This window comes from Anabrus simplex, chromosome 8, assembly GCF_040414725.1.
Source record: "Anabrus simplex isolate iqAnaSimp1 chromosome 8, ASM4041472v1, whole genome shotgun sequence".
Lineage (NCBI taxonomy): Eukaryota > Metazoa > Arthropoda > Insecta > Orthoptera > Tettigoniidae > Anabrus > Anabrus simplex.
The window spans coordinates 93,156,730-93,182,206 of record NC_090272.1 but is presented as its reverse complement, the minus strand read 5'-3'; the positions used below and the strand labels follow the sequence as shown (position 1 = coordinate 93,182,206).

Genomic DNA, 25,477 nt, shown 5'->3' with positions numbered 1-25,477 from the left:
AGATAACATATTAGTACAAAGTGTAGTCGACAAACAAACCTGATCGACATTTTAAAGAGAACTCTGTAATGCTGTGCTCTATATTACTTGTGAGTTAATGCTATAAACTTACAACTAATTTAGGTCTAGTATAAAACTGCATGAAACTTTTCTTCCTTTTGACCCTTTCTATTTCGAACCTTTGAAACATTTATTCTTTATTCAGATTTAATTAATTAAATAAATTTAAAGCAGGACAGTACACATAATGTTATAAATTTACAGTTAGATAGAGCTATCAATAAACGACAACTCCCAGATGCAGACAAATTGTTATGTGTTTTTGACACCCATAAATGAGAGGTTTCACTGCATGCAGAAACATTTCTCAAATAATCAAAAAGTTGCACCTAGACTAGGGATGAATTCCATAAATCAACAGTGAGATCCATATATCATACTTTTGCACTGACTTCAACAAGCTAGGATAAAATATACATGAAATAAATAGCAGAGTAGGCAAAACAGGAATGAGTAAGAAATAAGCTGAACTGCTGCATGACCAAAGTCAAGATCAAACCTGTTCAGTCATGTGAAAAGCACGAGATAGCCTATATTTAGACAGATACTTGATATGGAATGGAGAAGCATAAGAGTTATGGGAAACCAAAAGGGGGACAGTGAGGAGAAAGAAATGGATAACGTGAGCCAAGGAGACCCCGATGAAAAAAACAAAATAAATACACCTTTGATAATTGCACAAGCTGAAACAACCCCGGCATCAAATACTACTTCAATTATGTAAAGTAAAATTAGATATTCTGACATTCTTCAATGAAGGTAACTTAGTACTATGCAACTTTTAGCATAAGCAAAAATGATACAGGAAATGAATATAAACTACATCCCAATAAATAAAAAAAACTTAAGTATTCTACCGTACTACTAATGTAACAATTATACTATTCATTGAGAAGTATATTATCATTGTGCACACCTCACATCATACTTGATAAATCTGATATTAGCACTGGTAATAGCATTGACTGAAGAAGCAAAATTAGGATCAATGTAAAAAAAAAAAAAAAAATTTAAAAATCTTGTTCCCAACAAGTAGACTCAAAAGGCTCTGTGAACAGCAAATGTTCGAAGATATGGCATTTCAACAGGCAAGACAGTCCTCCATTGCACTCTTGTCTTTAGAAACAGTCTGAAAGAGAAATAACATTCCAGTCAGGATGAGATTGAATAGTTCCACTCAAATTTTAAAATAGTACACAATTTGTATTTTGCAATGACCTAAAATTAAATTAGATAAAACTCAACTTTAAAATTAATTAATAATTAATTATAAATGCATAAATCAGAAAATCTCAAAACTTATGCAGAAATATTTTGTAATCTTCCTTAACCCGGCATTACTTGCTAGGTCTTAATGTGCACTATTACTCGCTTGTGAGCACAGCGCTCACCTTTATGTTTAAAGACCATAATATGCCCATATAAAGATGGAGGTATTTTTAATACGTTAATTTCAGATAGTTATTTATTTAGGAACATGAACGAGTGAAGTGGGCACGCGTGTTAACGCACAAGCTCTCATTTGGGAGACGCGTGGGTGCGAAATGCACAGTCGGCTGTCCGGAGAATGGTTTTCTATGATTTCCGTTTACACTTCCAGGCAAATGTCGGGACATTTCCTATTCATAGGCCACAGCTGCTCCCTTCCACCTTCTTACCCAATTTCATTCACCACCATTAATTTCATCCACATTAGTTCCTCAACTTAGGTTGGCAACAGGAAGGGAATCCAGCCGTAGAACATGCGATATAAATTCATCTCGCCTCATCCCTGACCCTATATTAAAAAACAGAACTAAGGGGTAGACAAACAATATATTTAGGAACACAAATGATTAAATTAAAACAAATTTGAGATAGGAGTATGCTCAGGATGAACTAAATAATGCAAACATATAATCTCGCATAACAAGAAACAAACATTTTACGCAGTTAGTCATCACTTCTATTCCTTTCAGCATCTTTCCTGGAACACACTTTCCGCGTTCAAACATTTATAATGGGAGCAAGGAGGCCCCACTCGGTAATTCCATCCTTTCCTAAACCGAATGGAATACAGCCTTCAATCAATGAAAGTGCCCCTTCTTCCTCAGAACTTGTACACACTCTGTTTCAGGGTTAGGATCACTTTCGTAAACCTTATCTGTTTCATTACCACCACTTTCGGTGTTGAAGTCCACTTTCTCTAACGTTTCATGCAACCAAGAAATTATCTGATCAGTGAATGCCATTATAACTTGTGTAAATTCACTAACGACAGTCACAATATAAACATTTTACATTACACACACGCATAAGATAAACCTTGAATTATTACAATATAAACATTTTACATTACACACACGCATAAGATAAACCTTGAATTATTACAATTCACAAAATTGAGTAGCACTGTTACTCGCTTCTGAGTGCACTGCTCACCAAACATGCACTGTCGCGCTTAATAATGGATTGAGGGTTTTCGTTTTCAAAGATAATGTAAATAACTGACACCTGCCCTTCCTAAAAATCTGTTTGAAAGGTATATGGAGTTTCAAAAGTAGAGGTGTTGTAATATTCCAACAAAAAAAAATATATTATGGAGGTGAGCTTCGAGCTCACCATGCAAGTAACTGCAGGTTAAACAGGATGACCAGCTGCTAAAATATTTTTAAAGGTCAAAATAGTAAAACAAGAAATAAAAAATAACTGCTTATGGTTAATTTCTGTGGCTTGGGTACTAGGTGCGTGCGTGCGCGTGTGTGTATGAGAGAGAGAGGGGGAGAGAGAGAGAGAGAGAGTCATAATACACTTCTCTTTGTAAAAATTCAAGGAAAAATGCCAGTTCATAAAGCGTCCATGTTTATAGATGACAAGTGTTCAAAGTTTTAAAGATGCTGTAGGCCTATAGAATAGGAGAACCATGAGTGTGATCACAGACCATGAAGGCAACACTATATTCAACGTACAAGCCAGAGCTGTTTGCAAATGAAAGAGAGAGAGATTTTAGGAGTGGTCAATGGCATAACAGGTCTCCCCATTACAACATGAAAGGCCATAAAGCAAATAAAGGCAAAAAATTCGGTTCTGAAGATATACATGGTGAAATTCTAAAGCTACTCAAAGAAGACAATGTTGATGTTTTAGAGAAACTTTTTAATGCTATATATGATTCAGGTAATATACCAGATGATCAGCTGACATCAAGATTTTATACCAATACCAAAGAGAAACAATGCAAGGAAATATGAAGAAAACCACACACCATTAGCTTAATGTACCATATATTTATCTTCCTAAAAATTATCCATGAACCCCCCTAACACCCTGTGGATAGCCTTGAGGCTCACCATAACAGAAAGATTCTATAAAGTAGCTTATAAATATATGTAATTAACTGATTATTCATTTATTGCGTTACTAAGGAACTGAAACTAATTTCCAATTTTCTGGTTATTTTTGTAGGTCAATACAGTAATGTAGTAAAGCCATATTATGCAGTAATTCAAGTGTATTTCGTTCTCTCTTTGTTTTTTTTTGGTCTCCTACAAGACTGAAAAAACGTGATCAATTCTTCTGTTAACATAAATTCATGTCCTCATTCCGAGGTGGTGCAGCTCTTTTCAGGCACACCCTCAAAAAGATTCTTGTGTTAACCGCCTGACATGGGAAGGGTAAGTTGGAAAAGAGTAATTCATCGCCTTAACTAATTTTAAACAAGATCATTTTGGTAACAAGCTGTTGACAAAGTCACTGATCAAGTTTAGAGTTAGAAAAGAGAAGGCTTATATAATGCAGCAAAAATGGGAGACCTTTTAAAAAATATACATACAGAGGACACCTTCTTAACCAGCTGTCAGATTAACCAGCCGATCTGATAAATAATGTCGCTTCTGGTTTCTCACAGTTGTGAGCAATTGCACTGTCTCCCTCCCCAACCTGCTTTCAGACAAGATGCAAGTTGCTTAACATTGTTTTATCGCTTAAAACAGCACATGCAGTTTTTACTCAGTTTGCTGATTTATTCATTGAAGTAAGCATGTATACTCTTTCAGTAACTGTGAAATGAGTGTTGGGAAAAGAAAACTGAAGGGTTTAACAATCCAAGAGAAACTTTGTGCATTTAGAACATTTAGATAAAGGTGAATCTCTACAGTAAATTTGTACTACAGTATACCTACAATACTGGGTAGGCCCTTAGTTTTAATACTCTCGGTTTAATCAGCCGTTTTGCTATCCAACTACGGGCCTGGGTCCCAAGCGGGCCGATTAAGAGGCTGTCCACTGAATGTGAAATAATTAATTTAATGCCTTCATTTTACCTTTATACACATCTGGAGCCTGCCAATTCTGCAGCTTTGGACAGCACCACTTGGATATCCATGGACGGGAAGTTCTAAGAAGGAGAGAAAAAAATATATTTACTGCAGAAAACTAGATACAAAGACACTAAGATAAGTACTGAATTTGTACCTCTCTAGATAGGTAGATTCAGCTGTTGGTTTGTGTGTCCCTGTGAAAATCTTAACTTAAAATCATTAAGAATCCCAATTAAAAGTTCCACCTTTACAATACCAAAACTTATTCGTTTTTCAAAATAACATGTATTCGTTAATTTAGGACATGCTCCATCCCCATTAAGGACATCATCAGCTAATGAGCACGACGAGTTAAACATAAAACAAAGATATTCTGACATTTAAAAGATAAAAAGTGATTTGGTTTGCGAATCAGTCAATGGTAATCCATTACAAATACAACATTTTTTCAAGAAAAACCAAACGAATGTTTAAAATTTTAAAACAGTGTTGATGTACACCACATTGAGACAAATGTTGTTGGCTTGAGTATTGATAGCACACACAAAACGTTTTTGTTAAAAATATGACTGTTGGATGGACTCTTGATATATTGGACTCCAAGATCAGTGGAATTCCTTATAATTAGTCTTGTTACAAAGTGATTTGTAGGAGGAACTTCTCTTTGAGAAGTGCAGAGACCAGACGTTTGGTTGTTTTACAATTTTAAACATTCATGTATCTGATATTTTTCTTTTTAAAAATATATTTTTAATTGATTACCATTGACTGATTCGCTGACTGAATCATTTTTACCTTTTAAATGTATCGTAATATCCTTGTTTTATTTTTAATTTGTCTTATTTATTAGCTGATGATGTCCCTAATGGGAACGAAACATGTCCTAAATTTACAAATACATGTTATTTTGAAAAATGAATAACTTATAGTATTGTAAAGGTGGAGCTTTTAATTAAGATTCTTGGTTATACAATTGACAATACGGGTTTAAGATGAAATTCATTTTCTGTAAAGAATCTTAACCTGTCAACAGATTCTCAGGTTCTTTCTTTTCTGACATAGTATAAATCATATAAATACTTTAAAAATGTAAGGGCTGATAACCCCAATATTAAGACCAATAAAAGCTCCCTCTGTGGATCAGTGATAGCATGTCATCCTCTGGATCCCAAGATTGCAGGTTCAAACCCCACAAAGGTTGTCAAATTTTTTGAATGGTGGAAAAATGTCACTATGTCGTACGATATTAGTACGTAAAAGATCCCTGGTGACACATTCGAGGTTTACACAGCAAAACTAATTAAAATTCAGTCATAGACCACCACCAACACAGGTCCAAAAGAACAGAATATTGAAATTGACCCACAGGCAGCCCAGATGGCACGAAATCAAAATGCCTGCACATGGTAGCTGAGAACATACGATGATGATGATGATGATGATGATGATGATGTTTTAAATTATATGAGCTTTAAAGTTCAGTCATGTAAAACTTCTGCATTCCATTTTATGTTACAGTAATCTGCATCATTAAGTAAAGAACATCAGTACAAAAGGTCAGCTAGTATAGTCTAGTGTTTAATGTTGCTGACTGCTGATTCACAGGTCTCCTATTTGATGTACAGTTACCAAGAAAAAATGGAAAGCAAAGCAAGTTTGCAGTCTTCTGTGATAGGATTCCTCATTTTAATATGATCCGCAGTATAACCACTCAAATGTAATTTCCTAACATGAAATTGGACCATGTTACGCATCACCAGACCAAGCGCCAAAACACCATTCTGAGATAACTGAACTCAAAGTTCCCAGTCGATTCAAAATCCATTTATTGTTAAATTTTCCCAATTTTTTGCAATAAGTAAGAATTGTTATTGTTGAATTCCTTTGAAAAACCTCAACTTAATTACTTATCAAACAACTCTAAACATAAATAAAATGGCAGTCTATTTATGTTTGTTTTTTGATTGTGCATTTTTTTTGCATCAACAGACTAAGTGACTTGTAATTGGTCGCGTTATGCATAACTTAACAGTACATTAGGACTATGTTTTCCCGTATTATTCGTTCAAATTACCTGGTCCCGTGAGCTTCCTAATTAAATCATATTTTAAATATCCCGCATTATCCGTTCCTCGAAGAAACGATTTCCTGGATCAACCGTCCAGAAATTTCAGTCCTATCAACGTTAAATCCTCGATCACGCGATTTTCAAGAAACTGTATCTTACGAAAGGATGGCTACGGCATACTTACGGATCTTGGTATTGACGCCCCGTCATTGTGGTAATGTGAAGAAGTAGGTACCGTACTGAACTGAAAAAGCGATGGGCAGTGAACTTGCATAAGGGATCATCTTAGCATCGCATTCGGGTAGTATTGTTTAGAGAATCCTCAGAAATCATAAAGCAGAGAGTGCCAACGACAATTAGAAGGACTCAGAGCGCATTTTGACAGCTCTATTTGAAGACGGAACAAGTTTCGTCAAATGTTCGTACTTGCAAAATGTCTACATTATGTCCAGGGTTAGATTCTGTTTCTTTTTTTACTTTTTTTGAGTGTGTTGCCGAACAGGTTTTCGGCATTTCCCTGAGGGCACTGTATAGTCACTGGGCTTTCAGGCAGGAATCGAAACTGCTCCTTCTTCAGTAACATAAATTTAGTATTTTAATATTATCGTATACAATTATGTTATTGAGACTAGAAAAGATGTTACACCTTACTTACATAAAGCCATGGGAGGTTTTGGGATTGCCTATTACTGTTTTCGTCCTAATATAAGACTGGGAATTTAACGTTTTTGTGTTAACATGTTATAAAAGCCGCAGTCGTTTTATTTGCGCACGTTACATTTAAAAACTCGTATCATTTCGCACTCGTACCAACTTGTACAGCGAGCGCGCTTTCCAGCTGAGCTCAAGGTCGCGAATAACCGTAATTTCGGAAGTTTTAATGATTTTTTTTCTCTTTCCAATTCGATTGTGATTATTGACGGGCAGAAAATATAATGCATTCAAGAACTTGAGGATTGATACTTTCGAAACCATATTCTCAAGTTCAACATAACCTTTAAAAGTCGATGTAGGCCTAATTTACGCGGTACAAGATTTCCATAAACTGACTAGGAACAGTATACCGGTGACCAAATTACAATGGAAGATTTAAAAAAAAGGTTTTTGCCATCATGTTGGACATTTTTATATCTGATGGGCTTTATTTTATTAGCTTAGAGAATGAAAAACTACTTGTGGTCTATCGTTGTTTGGCTTGGCGTTACAGGTTTTAGATTTTTCGAAGAGTTAGGCTAATCAAAGTTGCTGAACTGAAAGAAGTTTTCATAGGAATATGACGAAGTTTTCAGAGGAAACTGACAAAGTTTCCCCGGTAAAACTGAATGTAAAGTTTCGAGAATTTTAAGTCGCGTACGGTAATTAAGGTTGGAACCCGGCCCCACGGTCTAACTTGCCAGCCTCTCACCTGGAGGGCCCGGGTTCGATTACTGGCCAGGCTAGGCATTTTTACCTGGATATGAGAGCTGGTTCCAGGTTCAGTCATTCTACAATTACCTTTAATTGAGGAACCATTTAATGGTGATATGACGACCCCGGTCTAAAGAACCAGCAATAACGGCCAAGAGGATTCGTCACACTGACCATGCGTCACCTCGTAATCTGCATGCCTTCGGACCGAGGGCGTTCGCTTGGTAGGCGGAAGGCCCATTGGGGCTGTAGTTTGGTTTGCTTTAGGGGCATTTGTAAGATTATAAGTATACATATTTCATTTTTGTGATGTTTAGCCAAATTGTTGATGGTTCATTCGTTCCCTGATTTTCCATTTTCCCGTGTTGTATGTTTTTTTTCCGTGGTCCCTCCAAAAACAGAGTATCGAAGTTCCACTGTATAAGTCCAATACGTGCTATTATTCAGAACTACTAGGGCTACGACATAGGTTATGTTTACTTTCTTTTTATTAACTTATAAACCTTAAACTTGATACATTTTCATCCCTTCACCACTATACGTTAAAAGGATCGACTATTAATTAATTAGTTCAACCACTAAATTAACAACAAATCTATAAATAACATTTTTGTTTGTAAAGTTGTTTGGAGGTTAACATAGAAAGGAAACGTTCGTTTTCTTACCTGTAAAATCTCATAGTTATTAGAAATCCTTATTGCATTTGTAACAATGCGTTCGGTTCTTGCTCTGATAGCCTCCATTACTTGTACCAAAATGTAGGAAATACGACAGCACAATCGTTTACCATGTAAACATGCACAGTAACAACATACTGCATTAGTAAACACTATGCAGCAGATGTTGTCTGGTCTCTTGTGAACCAGTGCAGCCACCTGTTTCATTCAGTATCACTAGACCACATACAGGTAAAAGGCACTTTGTCTAATGTTGCATAACTAAACACTGGCTTATCGCTTTCGGTTTTGTAATGCAAAACACAAAAAATCAAACCTAGGTAAATTGGCAATTAGATTTTTCATATATTTTAAGGCAGCTGTTACAGGGACATGTACGGTCATTTCTGTCCATTTAAGTTACGTTGTTTCTCAACAGAATGTGCACAAATACAGTACTGATTTTTATGAAATGGCGCTTGGTCTAGTGATGCATAACATGGTCCAATTCACATATGAATTGACAGGAAACAAAGCCACTAAAATAAGAAGCTAGCACTGATATACAGCACTAGGCTAGTAGTGACTCTCTCCCAACAAGTTTATCCTCCTCCTTCACATTTGAGATTGGCAAGTGAAATGGATTATGGCTGATCTAGACTTCATGTCAGACTCATGTCTAGTGTGGTAGGTCACATGTCCCTCCAAAATACAAAGGGTTCTGCAGAAAGATGCCATCACACTAGCAATCAACATTTGAAACCCACAAATCATGAGTTCTGAGCAAGCAAATGCTCTCCTACGCCTACATTATCAATGCACCTTTTTAATTTTCACACACATAATAATTACAGTCAATTTCAATATAGAAAAACACACGAACACTCGTTCACTTACACTCTCTCTCTCTCTCTCTCTCTCTCTCCACTGCTATGCCTTTCAGCATTCAGTCTGCAAGCCCATGTGAATTAGCTAACCCTCTCCACAATTCTCTATTTACAACCAGCTCTGTGGCTTTGTTTTGTTCCACACTTCTTACGACAAAATCATTAAAAACTGAGTCTAACCATCGTTGTTTTCATCACCCAGTAACTCGCTTATCCCTAATGGCCAAGTTCATCATTCTCCTACCTAACCTATTCTCCTCTATATGTTCCACAAGAACCCACCATCAACACCTGTTAATATGTACAGCTTCAAACATCGAATTTATTTCAAAACTTAACCTTCATTTTTTCATTCTGAGTACCCTCCAGAAAACATTCCCAACTGTTTAAACCAGTAATCATTTTTGCTACTTTCATGTCTGTTTCTTCTAACATAAAGATATCCTAAGTTCACAAAGCTTTTACTTCCATAAAGCAAAGTTAGTCTGAAAACAGACTGGTGACTTCTTTATTACAGAATACTCATATTATTGATTGGAAGCGCAAGCTCACTGCATTAACTTTCCTGCACATTGATTCATTTTCATTAGTATACTACTATCCTGACAGAATACACATCTTAAATACTTGAAATGATCTGCTAGTCCAAGTTTTGTATTCTCAACCTGACATTCGGTTCACTTTGATTTCTTCCTAATGACATCACTTTAAACTTGGAAATGTTGATTTTTCATAACATACTTGCAGTACCTCTTTTCCGGCTCTCAAACATTACATTGAAGGTTTTAAGCACAGCCTGCCATTAAGACCACGTTGTCAGCATAGACCAAACTGCTTACCACCTTCCCAAGCACTTGAACTTTTCCCTGCTATTTTACACCCTTCAATAAATGAACCATACATGAACAACAAAGGTGAATGATTACACCCTTATCTAACCCTTGTAACTACTTTGAACCAAGAACTCATTCCACCATTAATTCTCACTGCTGCATGATTGTCAATATGAATTCCTCTGATTGCCTATGATTACCTACCCCTAATTTCATAATCCCTCAGTACTGCTAACACCTTTTGCCTTCCTTGGCACTCTATCAAATGCCCACTCTACACCTAAAACACACCAGTCTATTCTTCTCGTTGCATTTTTAATTACTTTTTGCATACTGAAAATCTCATCCTAACAGCCTCTTTGTGGTCTGAAACCACAATGGTTTTCATCCAATCCAACTTACTCTCAACCAATGATCACATTCTCCCAAAATGCCAGTGAACACCTTGCCTGGTGTGGTGGTGGTGGTGGTGGTGGTGGTGATTATTGTTTCAAGAGGAAGTACAACTAGGCAACCATCCTCTCTTGCCTGGTGTACTGATCACTGAAATACCTTGATAGTTGTTACAATCCTCCCAGTTCCCCTTCTTATAGAAAGTTCAATTACTGCATTTGTCCAATCAAAAGGTACAGTACCTTTCTCACATTCCATGCTAACCCTATTACTGTACTCTATGAAGCTATTTCATCCCTGCCTTCCCACTATATTTCATCATTTCAGGTCTAATTTCATCTCTACCCATGGATTTATGACAATGTAGTTCATTTACCAAACATTTCAATTTCCTTCAGTATTATTTCACTGTCATCGTTCTCCTCTCCATGAACTCCATTGTTCGGGACATCAACAGAAGGATTTTGTGCTGTACAGTTGGTGCAGTGGATAGAGTTTTGGGTTAGCATGCAGGAGGTCGAAGGTTCGATCCTGGGTTGAGGCGCTTGTTGAAGAGATTTTCAAAATATTCTTTTAATCTGTCCAGTGATTCTCTGGGAACTACAGCAAGTTCACCTGATTTACCCAAAACATTATTATTTACCCAAAACATTATTACTATTTCCCTTTTCCCTCCATTTATACAATTCTTTATTACAGTCCAGAAAGGTTTCTCTGCTGTCTGACCAAGCCTTTCCAGGTTATTACAAAAATCTTCCCATGATTTCTTCTTGGACTCAACAATGATCTGTTTCATTCTATTTCTTTCATCTATGTACAATTTCCTATCTACATCCCCAGTAACCAATTACACATTCACATTCATAACAAAGACTTGATTCAACAAATCCTGTTAAATCAATAAGGCTCCAAATCATTTCCTTAAAACCTGACATTGAGGAATCTGAAAAGGACTGCTTAAGGCTACAGGAAAGGTATTCTGAGCCAGAGATAACATGTGGTACGAGAATAAATAAGTCTGTATCCTGACAGTTTCAACTAACTTCATATTTGTTATTGAATTAGCCCAAGCACCACGAACACCATTGTCCTCACAAGACTCAGCATTCCCACACAAGACAATAAGACACATTCAGTTTCTCGGCAAATCAAGAACCAAATACAAGGTAACTCTGTGTACAAGACCACCAAGGAGGTGGAAGATAATCAAATACACTCACCTGCAAAAGTTTAACATTTGCAGGGAAGTCTCCACTCAAGAGCTGATCTCTGACAACACTGCAAAGAGAGTTTAGAACACATTTAGGAAGAAAAGAATGATATTGAGAAAACAAAATGGTCTTTCTTTCCTAATGTACCTGAAGTGCTCATATCTAAGTTTAAGGTTATATTCCCTAATGATCCACATTCACTTTTGCTATAACATACCCATCAGAACATCTGACTGAGCTACTGCCCTCTCACACTTACAAGGGGCAGCAGTAGAATTGTCAATAAGAATCTCAACAAAATTTTCAGCTTAGAACGATAATGGTTCCAAGGCAGACTGTTTTAATTATTAAGTTCCCCAACTGTCCAGAGCTGCTGATGCAGCGATCAGAAGCTAGAGTGCCTATAATGCTTACAACCAACTACTGAACAGACTACTTACTATACCGATAAATGTTTGGGAACTCAAAAGTGTGAACACAAGAAACACATATCATAAATGGCACTGGTTTGCATCACTATGAAATTGTTTCAATCTCTTGTGGTGGAGAACTCAATGTGATAAGAGAGAGAACATAATATGAAACAATTTCACAGTGAAGGACGCAAAAAAAAAAAAAATCACAAGAAAGACATCTGGGTAACACACACTCAAGTAAACAATAATAAAACACATCCGTGACAATATTCTTCACAAGGTTGCACTAATCTTCGCTCATATGAACACAGACTTATGTAGAGCTTCACAGTACACCAACCAGGTCAACAAAGTGATTATCAAAGACTAAAATAACAGGTACTAGAGCATTTCTAGTGGGTAACACTGCCATGAACTGCACTATCTGTAGGTGCACACCTTTCATATGCTTTGCCCTTGTTCAAGGATTACAGGCGGCTGCACACAAGATTTTGGTTGCTTTGGAACTCTTACCATTTTAACGCTTTGGGTTTCATCAAAGTTCTCATTGACAACTCTGCAATTCTCCCTTGTTAGTACATTCACACCCATTTCACTTGATAAGTGCACGATGTCTTAATCTTATGAAACTCATGAAACTAAACCAAGTCAGTACTTTAAACACATATTACATATCTCTTCCTCATATTTGCAGTACCAAAATGGAAGGGTAGATACATCCCGTTTTACAGTGCAGATAAAGAAGCCAGAAATAAGGCAGTTATGACCTTCAAAAAGATAAACAGGAATTTATGGAAGAGGTAAAGTATATTATGAAATAAAATAGTTATGTTCTTGAAGAATATGCATCATATGAAGATCTGCTCAAACTACTTCATCACAGACGAACATTCAACCATGTCTGCGTGACACACCTTACATTTTAGGCATAGAGCAACCTTTTGATTGCAGAGGACACCTGTGAGCAGTATGTAAAGATTGTTGGTTTCAAGGATAATGTCCAGATAGTATTAAGTATTAAAAGTAAGAAGTATTAAAATTTACCTATGATAACAGGTCCGAAGAAGGATATTTCAGGAATCATTAATGAACAAGGGGAGTTTGTATGCGAGGAACAGGGAACTGTTGCTGAGAAGTGTGGAAGTAGGAGGAAAAGACCCCTCCTGATCAGCCCTATCTTTCCTGATGGCTGCAGAAGCTACTTCCTCCTCCCTTTTCTCCCTCCCATGACCCTGATCCACCTTTCTTTTCCTACCCTCTACTCTAAATTTCCCTTTCTTACCTTTTCCTTTCCTCCTACTTCCACAATTCTCAGCATCAGTTTCTGTTCCTCGCATACACACTCCCCTTATTCATTAAAGATTCCTGGAAAGTCCTCCTTTGAATCTGTTTCTCCCTTAAAGTACCTATACATACCCTTCCATTTTTTTTTTTCCTCTGAGAGAAAAGAAAACCAGCTCGATTTGTTCTGGGTTATTTCCGACAAAAGAGTAGAGTTACAAAAATGTTGCAAAGTTTGGGCTGGGAAGATTAGGGAGAGGGGAGACGAGCTGCTTGACTAAGTGGTATGTTCCGAACTATCAGTGGAGAGATGGGGTGGAATGACATTAGCAGACAGATAAGTTTGAGTGGTGTCTTCAGATGTAGGAAAGATCACAATATGAAGACAAAGTTGGAATTTGTGTCTAAGTAGGAGAGATCACAATATGAAGACAAAGTTAGAATTCAAGAGGACAAATTGGGGCAAATATTCGTTTATAGGAAGGGGAGTTAGGGATTGGAATACAGTGGAACCTCGATTATCCGTTCCCGGAAAATACGTTTTCCCGGAATATGCGTTCAAATTACGTGGTCCCGCCAGCATCGTAATTAAATCACGTTGTAAAAGTCCCGCATTATCCGTTCCTCGAAGAAACACTTTCCCGGATCAACCGTCCAGAAATTCCAGTCCCATCAATGTTAAATCCTCGATCAATCGTTTTTTAATAAACTGTATCTCACGAAAGGACGGCTATGGCATATTTATGGATCTTGGCGTTAACGCCCCGTCACTGCGATAATTAAAGCAAGTACTGTACCGGTACTAGAAAAGCGATCGGCGGTGAACTTGCATAAGAGACCATCTTAGCATCGCATTCGGGTGGTATTGTTTAGAGAATCTCGGAAAAACATAAAGCAGAGGGTGCCCACAACAATTGCAAGGAGACACGGCGCATTTCGACAGCCCTGCTTGAAGACGGAACGAGTTTCGTCATATGTTCGCACTTATAAAACGTCCATATTATGTCCAGTGTTAGATGTTTATATTTTTACATTTTTTTCGATCATACTGCCGAAGAGGTTTTCGGCACTTTGCTCAGGGCACTGCAGAGTAACTGGGCTTTCAGACAGGAATCGAAACTGCTCCTTAACACAAATTCAGTACCTTTTCATATTATCAAATACAGTAGAGACAATACACGACACTTACGGATTTCGCCTTGCTAAAATGGGAGACAATTCGACGGTGGCGCTCCTAGTGACTTGACCTGAACAAAACGCGCTAAATTCAAATATCAATGGAAATGTATATACGGAAATGGATAAATAAATTACGTCTAGAAAGACAGTGGTATTGAGATATTAACTTCGAAGTTGCTAAAGCAATTCTGGATAAATGAATGAAGAATTATTTAAAAGGTTATTATTCAAAGACTGAAATTAGACATATAAACAAGGTGTGAAATGGACTGCTGTGAAATGGCTTGATCTTTCATTTATCTTTTTTAGCTTTAGCATACCTGCTGAAATCTTACGGTTGGATTTGTCGTTTTTCCTCATTTAAAAACAATGTATCATCACATTAAGACATCTGTCAATAAAAATATCGGCACATTCCTTACACATATGATGCAATGAATTAACATTTAATAGCTGGACAATTTTCCTCTTAACATGAAGCCTACTAACAGAAAGAAAATCTATAAAATCCCGGCTTTAATCTGAGAAGAGGAATAAAAGAAAGAAAATTTTGAAAATGTTGTCGATAGTGATGCTTTGAGGAATATTTACGTACAATTAGAGTAAAAATGTAACATACCCTTGGCTGTATAGTCGAGGATTTTTAAAGTCGCTGGCCTGGAAATGATCTGAACAGATCTTATAATTCCTATACAAGCGTAACGTCCCTTCTTTCTTGTACACTTTATCCAAATCGCTTCTGTGACATTTCAAAACCCACAGATACACCTACAACAACACATCGGTATTGAAGGTTAACTGCTGCACTATACAATAAAATATGCGTATTATATTTTAAGCCCGTTAAAACATGGGTCGAGCAGGTCAGAAGATTATGAAGTACTATAAAAATCTCTGTCACTGGAAGAATATATATGCAAACACAATATTACTTACATGTTCTTGTCACGAGGGAACCTGAAGAACGAGCGCGCATTTTTCTCTACTTCGTAATTACTGCAGCCAAACACAGCACATACCTTTCCCCTCATGTTGAGAGGAGATATCAAGGAATGACACGCTACTATTTAATTATGTCAACTCACTGAAAACGCATAAATAACACCAAAAACTTCGCACAAAATTACACGTGCTCTTATGACAGAATCAGTACCGTTCAGGTCTATCCGCTAGAGTGAGCTCCAATAGCTGTCCCTCGATATCTCGCTCAGTGTCGTGTATTGTCTCTACTGTATTTAATATTATCGTACATGATATGTTAGCGAGACCAAAACAGATGTTGCACCCTACATTAAAAAAAAATAAAAAAATAAAAATAAAAAAAAAAAGCCATGGGAGGTCTTGGGATTGCCTATTACTGTTTAGGTCCTGATGTAAGACTGGGAATGTTACGTTTTCGTGTTAAAATACCAAAAACTGCAGTCGTTTTATTTGCGCACGTTACATTTTAAATGGTTGGTATTATCATTTCAAACTCGTACTGACACGTGCAGCGAGTGCGCTTTCCAGATGACCTCAAGGTCACGAATAACCGTAATTTCTGAAGTTTTTACATTTCTTTTATCTTTCCAATTTGATTGGATTTGTGACGCGCAGAATTGAATATAATGCATTCGAGAACTTTTAAGAATCGATACTTATATTCGAAAACATGTTTTCGAGTACAACATAACCTTTAAAAGTTGACGTAGGCCTAATTTGCGCGGTACGAGATTTCCAGAAACTGACTACGAACAGTATACTGGAGACCAAATTACAATGAAAGATTAAGAAATGAACGGATTTCGCCATCATTTTGGGTGCTTTTGTATCTAATGTGCTTTATTTTATTAGATGAGAGAATTAAAAACTACTTGTGGTCGATTGTCGTTTGGCTTGGCGTTATTAGATTTTTCGAAGTTTGGCTAGCCTAATGAAAGTTGCTGAACTGAAAGAAGTTTTCACGGGAAACTGACGAAGATTCCCCTGTAAAACTGAATATAAAGTACCGAGATTTTGAACTCGCGTACCGGTAATTAATGCGGTTTCGCGGTCTAACATGCCCGCCTCTCATCCAGAGGGCCCGGGTTCGATTGCGATCAGGTCAGGCAATTTTACCTGGATATAAGTCTGGTTCCAGGTCCACTCAGCCTACGTGAATACCTTTAATTGTGGAGCTATCTAATGGTGAGATGGCGACCCCGATCTACAGAGCCAGGAATATTTGCCGAGAGGATTCGTCGCACTGACCATGCGCACCTCGTAATCTGCAGGCCTTCGGGCTGAGCAGCGGTCGCTTGGCAGGCAAAGTCCCACTGGCGCTGTAGTTTGGTTTGGTTTAGGAGTTTTTGTAAGGTTATAATTATACATAGGGTATTTAATTTTTGTGATGTTTAGCCAAATTGTTGATGGTTTTCATTCATTCCCGGATTTTCCGTTTTCCCGTGTTGTACGTTTTATTTTCATGGTCCCTCGAAAAACGGAGAATCGAGGTTTCACTGTAACTTACCAAGGGAGATGTTCACTAAATTTCCAATTTCTTTGAAATCATTTAAGAAAAGGCTAGGAAAACAACATGTAGAGAATCGGCAACCTGGGCGACTGCCCTAAATGCAGATCAGTAATGATTGATACGACAGCTGATATCACCTCAACTGTTTAGCGTTAACACTTGTTCTAAAAGCTGAAAACTTCATCAGAGGGATATCAACTGAAATTGTGCCATCTGAGTGGCAAACTCCATGTGCTAAGAAAAGAGAGCTGTAATTTAAATTTACCGGGTGAGTTGGTTGTGCGGTTAGAGGCGTGCAGCTGTGAGCTTGCATCCGGGAGATAGTCGGTTTAAGCCCCACTGTTGGCAGCCCTGAAGATGGTTTTCCCTGGTTTCCCATTTTCACACCAGACAAATGCTGGAGCTGTACCTTAATTAAGACCACGGCTGCTTCCTTCCCACTCCTAGGCCTTTCCTGTCCCATCGTCACCATAAGACCTATCTGTGTCGGTGCAACATAAAGCAAGTTGTAGTAGTAATTTAAATTTAAGCAAGAACAGAAGAGTTTGTGAAGCACCTAAAACAACACAAATGACAAACTGTTTGTCAATTTGCTATACGTCACACCAACACAGATAGGTCTTATGGCGATGATGGGACAGGAAACGGCTAGGGGTGGGAAGGAAGTGACTGTGGTCTTGATTAAGGTATAACCCCAGCATTTGCCTGGTGTGAAAATGGGAAACCATGGAAAACCATCTTCAGGCTGCCAACAAAGGAGCTAGAACCCACTATCTCCCGAATGCAAGCTGACAACTACGTGATCCGAACCGCGCAGCCACTTGTTCGGTGACAAAAAACTTCTGTGGGAATGTTGAAAAGGAATGGAAGAATTTTAAGAGTATTTATTGGCAAAGGAGTATAAATATGATTGGAAGAGACAACATGATGGAATGAAGATATTTAAGAGGAAAAGTTATGGAACAGAAAAAATTCTGGGGAGAATGAAAACAAAAGAAACTAAGAAGGGAGAAAATAGTACAGTGAAGTGAACGAAATGTGATACAAGGCAGTTAGCTAAAGAAAAAAGAAATGCAAGAAACTGTCAATAAATAAGAGATGATCTGACCTGTGAAAAGGAACCATTATATGGACTTATACAAAATGAAAGTGATAATACTAGATTTATGGAAGACAAAGATGGAATAATACTGGTAGCACCAACTAACAAACAAACAAACAATAAAATCAGGAGATATATTTTTATGGCTTGATAAATGTTGGATTATAAAAAAAAGAAAAAAAAGGGAGGATATGCAACAGAACACCAAATGAGACAGAATATAAAATGAGGAGATATGGAAAATAGTAGGCGTATGCAAACTGCAAGAAAAAAACCAACCGAGCAAAGCTACAAGGTGATTTGGACACATGACGTGGAAGCAAAGCAAGAGTACTCTGAAGAAAGAGAATGATCACTAGAAAGAGCTGGAGGACAATCTTGAATGAGATGGAAGTATTCTGTAGCAGAAAGTATCAAAGCAAGAGGAGTAGAGAGCAGCACAGCTATTGAAGAAGAATGGTAGAAAGAGAGAATAAAGTGAGCAGCTCTGGTACATTACCATACCCAGTAGTATGTGTCTGAAAAGGGGAATGGATGAAGAGGAAGAAGAGGAAGAAGAGGAAGGAAAAGAAAAATTGAAATAAATATTCCGATGACAAAGGTAGACTTGTAGTTAAAAGATGAAAGCTATGAAAAGGGATAAAGTTGCAACAGAAATGATCAAGCTAGTTGGAACTTTGGGACTGATCAAGAGAGAATGAAAAATGAACTAGGATTCAGAAGATTGGCTGATACTTTAATATATGTTTCCAAGAAAGAAAAAGTATGTGATAAAAAATACAGATAAATTACAATTAAATATCAAGTTGTCCAAATAAAAAGAAGAATTTTAAAAATTTGGAAATGCAAATACATAAGGAACAGTTTGATTTTAGAAGTGGATGATTAACTGTCAGGCCTATTTTCAACTAGAATGATCTGGAGAAACATTGTGAATATGTGAATGGTATGGTAATGATAGACTAATTTCGAAGCCTATGACAGTATCCCTGATAAGATAGTAAATAAAACAATTAACACAGTACAAGCAATGTATTTTAAATGCAAACAAGCGATCAAATCAGGATGGTTCGAAATCAAACGTGATCTAAGACAAGGAAATGAACTCTAGCCTTTTCTGTCCGTAAATGAGATGAATGCTATCATCAGGACAAAACAGCAGCATATGGAAGTACAAGAATGAACACAATGCAGATGATATTGTGAAAGGATGAGAAAGAAGTCTATTCAGTAAGTGCAAAGACTGAATAATAGGAACTGAGAAACCATGTGATAATGACACAAGAAAATTGATAAGAAACACATTTGTCCAGACCTGGCTGTATCTGAAAACATTTCAACCTAAAATGTTTCTTATATTGGCCAACAGAGTTGCTTATGGCAAGCATAGTAAAGCACAGTAATGACTTTAGTCTGATTAAACTACTAATTGAACCCACAAATGTTCTGATTATATACATTTAATGTTTATTCTTAACAATTAATGACAAAAGATTGGTTTGAACTGATACTTACATTATCATAGAGCAACATATATAAATCAGAAAACCAAAGCGGTTTTCATCAGCAAAGAGCGAGTCCCATATCCTTAAAACATCAGGGAGGGGAAATTCTTGAGATAACAGCAGAGTCAGCCACCTGGAAAACAACACGAGAACAATCATGCTTACAATCAGACTGGTCATAGATAGATAGATAGATAGATAGATAGATAGATAGATAGATAGATAAAGCCTTTATAATTAGAAAGGAACAGATTTTTATGGAAATACTTCTTTTTAAAATATAAATGCATATTTTCTATTATTCTACTATAAATTCATAGTTTTCTTTAAATATTGAACTTTTACGACCTAATTCGGTTGAAAGTTGATTTTCATTTTTTCTTTATTCAATTTTTTCAATCCAAAAACTCATTTCAGACATTGAATATATTTATAAAAACACAATGCGACTGAATTCATTTCTTAAATATATTGCACTGTGACCTGAACTGCAAGTGAAATGAGCCAATGCATTCAAATAGAATGTTCTTCAAATATTGGTGTTGGCTTCGTTAAAACCATTTACTGTATATAGTACCGGTACATAAGTGAAGAGAATGGTGACAGTGACAAAAGTGAAGGTAAGTGTTCATTCTTGTTTGCTAAATTTAGTAGGATTTTTGCAAGTAATAGAAAAATTCTATTATGTAAAAAAAAAATGTGAGAAATCTGTAAATGCTGATCCACAGTCTCAAGTCTTGCAGTGTTTAGCCAGTAGTAAATACATCTTAAAAAATATAAATACATATTTTCAATTATTCTACTATAAATTCATAGTTATTTTTCTTTGAATATTGAATTTTTATGACCTAATTAGGTTGAAAGTTGATTTTGATTTTTTTCTTTATTCAAATTTTTCATCAGTGGCTGCTTTACATGCAACCTCTAGACAAGTTCTTTTATGTGTAGCAACTTTCACTTCACATTCCCTGTTCTGAATATTACTATGCAGATTTCTACAAAGCTTTTTTTTTTTTTTTTTTTTTTTCCACATCTAATATTCTTTAAATAAGTTGAAAAGTAGAGATCTTAGAAAGTTTCTTACAAAATACACACATTTTAAAACACCAGAAGAATCAGCATGAGGAAACTTGTAACAAACAGTCCTTCACCTGGTAACATGCATTGTTCTAAAACAGTTGACATTAGTTTGCAATGCAAAAATTTTAGAAAGTCTTTGTTATTCATTGCAGTACTAAACTATATTAACCCATCACTGTCTCAACATGACTGGTGAGTGAATTTTTCTAACAAATGTACTTAAAATTTTGTAATGTTGAAACAACATTATCTTTCCATTTTCTTAGTACATAACAAAATATTTATTTCCAAGCTTTTTAGCGCATAATAATCTGTTCCCTAATAATTAGTAACTCCCAAATATATCAGAACACACGGTGCAAACAACATAGCATGGGAGCTGTTTCATTAGTCATGGCAACTGTGTTATATAGTCCAATAACAAGGAATCCATGATGTGCGCTGGAAGGCCAAGGTAATGTGCATTTCAATGCCAGCATCAAAATGGGGTATGCACACAGATGGCAGTGTTGTAGTATTGTATTTGAAAGTATTGAACACAAATGTGCATTACAAACAGCTAGTATCTTTCAAAAAAAAAAAAATTAATAATACTAATCTAACACAGCAGCAGGCGAAGATGGCATCATTGCAGAATTATGGAAACATGCAGATGAAGAGTCAATTGACAGTATCCACAGAATCATAACTGACATCGGGACAACAGAAACACTACCAAGGGATTGGACTTCAGCTATCATCCACCCGCTGCACAAGAAAGGAGACAAGTTAGACCCTAACAAGAGAGTACCAAGCTGGATTTAGGAAGTCAAGATCATGTACAGAGCAGATTCTGAACCTCAAAACTATCTTTACCTACGAAAACCTCAGCACCTCACCGTATGTAGCAATTTTCGTTGACATCCAGAAGGCTTATGACTCGGTAGACAGACAGTCCCTCTTTGAGACGTTGACCGAAATGGGACTGGATAAGAAGACTTTGAATCTTGTGAAGGCTACTCTAATGAACACCATGTCCAAAGTCAAATTCAGAGGGGTACTGTCAAAAAGCTTCAAGATCAAAACAGGTGTTAGACAAGGAGATGATTTGTCCCCTATCCTGTTTAACTGTCTGCTGGAGAAGGTCATTCGGGAATGGGCGAACACATTAGCTGACAACTCTGGATTAAAAATCGGCTACAAAAAAGACAAGTTAACAGTTACTTGCATAGCCTTCGCAGATGACCTCACACTCTTAGCTTCAAGTATGGAAGAAGCTACGTACCAGCTATCCTCCCTAGAACGCATAGCAGCTAAAGTAGGGCTAAAGATCGCTGTCAATAAAACAGAATTTCTGACCAACATCAGAGAAGCACCCAACTTCATTTCTTTGTGAGACAAAATAATACACAAGGCCAATTCATTCAAATATCTTGGAGAATGGATAACCCCAAATGTTAATGAGAATCTTGCAATGAAGAGTAGATGCACTAAATTAGAAAGAGCTTATCATCTTTGTAAGAACATATCCAAGTCTAAATCCCTCTCCTTGAATCTTAAACTTAGACACTACAACACCATAGTAAGACCATCTGTACTGTACGCCTCAGAATGCCTAACCATGACCTGGAAAGGACAACTCAGAAAACTGGAACTGAAAGAGCGAAAGATCTTCAGAAGGATTATGGGTCCCATTAAAGAAGGAGATGGCTACAGAATCAGGCACAACAAGGAACTGTACAGTAAATTAGAGAGCATTACAACAGCTATGAGGAAGAGAAGACTAATGTTCTATGGTCATGTAGTCAGGATCGACAGCCAGAGACTCACTTCAAGAATCTTCAACACTGTATCTAGAGGGTAAGCAACAAATGCCAAATGGACGAATTTAGTGCAGAAGGATCTACAATACCTAAACATTGATCACATTGACATTTACAACCGAGATAAATTCAGAAAGTTAGTCAAGACATCTGACTCTCTCCAGTCACTAACAACTAAATCACTGTGTCCAGGAGTAGGAGTGAAATGGACTCGAGAAAGAAAAGACATCCATAGCGCTAGAATGAAGGAATACTGGGCTAAGAGGACGAAAAGAGCTCACCAGAGTTAAGCTATTTGCTTTACGTCGCACCGACACAGATAGGTCTTATGGCGACGATGGGACAGGAAAGGTCTAGGAATGGGAAGGAAGCGGCCGTGGCCTTAATTAAGGTACAGCCCCGGCATTTGCCTGGTGTGAAAATGGGAAACCACGGAAAACCATCTTCAGGGCTGCCGACAGTGGGGCTCGAACCCACTATCTCCCGATTACTGGATACTGGCCGCACTTAAGCGACTGCAGCTATCAAGCTCGGTACCAGAGTTAAGAACCACGTGGTCCATCGTAGGCCTAAACAAAGAAGAAGAAGAAGAAGAATCGTACCGGAGGTACACCCGCCCCGTGCATTTAAATTAAGCACTTTGGAGAATGCCATCTAAAACATAAAACTTCAAATGACTAGTGCAAGAAGTTTGAACATTTCTCAACAGGTGTCGCTACTATAAACTTATGTCAGTGCCCTCTGATGTAAAGATGAACTATTACAATTCTAGATGAATTTCGTACGTTAAGGTTTCCTAAACTGAATGGTTTTTACTTTGTTTCTGGTGTGTTAAAGTTTACAACACATCTATCTCTTATCGCCAACTTAAGATGTTAGCCGATGAAAAAATTTGTATATTTATTTCTCATTCAATCAAAATTTTCTGGTACCCATTTATTTATTTAATTTATTTATCCAATCAGAATTGGGGGGGGTGTCGGGCCTTAGCCCAGAGTTTTCTGGAACTTTCTCCTCTACTATAAAAGCTGGCACTTTCAGGACCAATTTGTCTTAGTGATCGCTCCAGTTTAGTGTGTTTATAAAGGAGGCGGGGGTGCCTCGTCCTTCTTCAGAACGTCTACCAGCTCAAGGTAATGGCAGATTTGGTATAACCATGTGATAGTCTTCGAAAACTAGCTCGAGGGAAAGGTTTCCAGTCTTAGTAATGTAACTTTTCTTTTCTCCAGTGTAAATTTCACACTTTAAATGTAAATTTCAAACTAGTCGGAAAAACATAACCAAAATATGGGAATAGAGAAAGAGGTACTCTCTCGAATTCCCTTTCAACTGGCTTTTGAGGTGACTATGATTTTGTAACCTTTTCTATGTTGTAATTTCCATAACTTAAATAATCTCTCCATCTAGTCACTTCCATATTATAGGCTTAGCCTCTGTAACATCGGGCCACAAACCAAACTAGGGTTTTCTTTATGCATTTAATGTAAATTTCTCGGAGTGCAAGAGATCGCCTCCTTTCCATTTTGATTTTTGGGCCAGTGAGTTAACCTTTTATTTTTGCCAAAGCCCTTGTAGAATGGGTACGTGCTACCCCTGTTACAATCAATGTCATTCCTTTTCATGTTAAAGATACCAGACTGTTGAGCAATTATGACAGTGAAATTTTGTAAAATGTAGGTTGTGCCTTTGATAGGCCTGGAAATTTTTGAATTTTTGGAAATAGATTCCTAAGTGTAAATTTATAGAGCAAAGATGCTCTTCTTATTAATGAAAAGGTTGAACGGTGTCTTTGGAAGACTGATATGTTATAATGTTCGGAGAGTTGTCTCCTAGATAATTTTGTGGATCAAAGGTGCTTTTGTAAGAGATATTACTGAATGGAGCAGTGGTCACTCGTCACACTGGCAAGGTTGGAGCTTCAAGCTCGTATTGTTAATTAACATTGTTTAATTGTTCTATGAATTCATAATATTACTTATCAAGATCATTGTTGTATCTGAGATTTTGCTATTCGCTTAGCGAATTGTTTTTTTTTAAAGTTAACATCTGAAAAGAGGGAAGAAATAAGGGGAAAGAAATAAAACTGCCAATTTTAAAGTTTTAAATCAATCTTTCAATTTTCGCACCTTCTTTCACCTCTGTAAACCACAGTATCCCCCATAATAATAATAATAATAATAATAATAATAATAATAATAATAATAATAATAATAATAAATATAAATGCAGAAATGTTGAAATTAGGTGGCAACAAGTTGGCACTGATCTTCCACAAAATATTAGAGAACGTCTGGCATACTGACAAAATCCCCAAAGAATGGGAGTGTGCATTAGTTTGCCCACTTCATAAGAAAGAAGACAAATCAGTTATGGACAACTACAGAGAAATTTCTCTACTGTCGATCATTTATAAAATTCTCTTTAAAGCCCTGCTTAATATGTTGGAAGAACAGAGCACTTAACTGGTGAATACCAGGCAGGATTTTGAAAAGGGAGATAGTGTGCAGAGCAAATTTTCAACCTTAAAACCATTCTTCAAATTCGAAAAACCAGACAAACAGTAGTCACATTAATTGACTTGAAAAAGGCATACGACTCCATAGACTGACAGACAGTGTTTAACGTGCTAGAGGAATTCCAAGTTGGAAGAAAACAAGAGAATTGATCAAGCAAACATTGACCGACACAACATCGCAACTAAAATTTTTAGGTGAAATTTCTGAACCTTTTGAAATCAAAACAGGAGTCAGACAAGGGGATGGATTATCTCCCTTACTGTTTAACTTAGTTCTGGAAAAAGTTATTAGG

General features: G+C 36.9%; 1 protein-coding gene across 1 annotated transcript in view; it reads right to left on the bottom strand.

The window, feature by feature from the left end:
- Positions 1-236: 236 nt before the first annotated feature.
- Positions 237-25,477, bottom strand: part of LOC136879307 (TBC1 domain family member 13) — an 84,349-nt gene continuing 59,108 nt past the window's right edge. Inside the window, exons 8-11 of the mRNA XM_067153127.2 lie at positions 19,798-19,920; positions 11,823-11,880; positions 4,362-4,435; positions 237-1,189 (exon numbers count right to left, since the gene is read on the bottom strand). Of these exons, the coding sequence (XP_067009228.1) occupies positions 4,364-4,435; positions 11,823-11,880; positions 19,798-19,920 (253 nt within the window). The 3' untranslated portion in view covers positions 237-1,189; positions 4,362-4,363. The remainder of the gene's footprint in view (positions 1,190-4,361; positions 4,436-11,822; positions 11,881-19,797; positions 19,921-25,477) is intronic.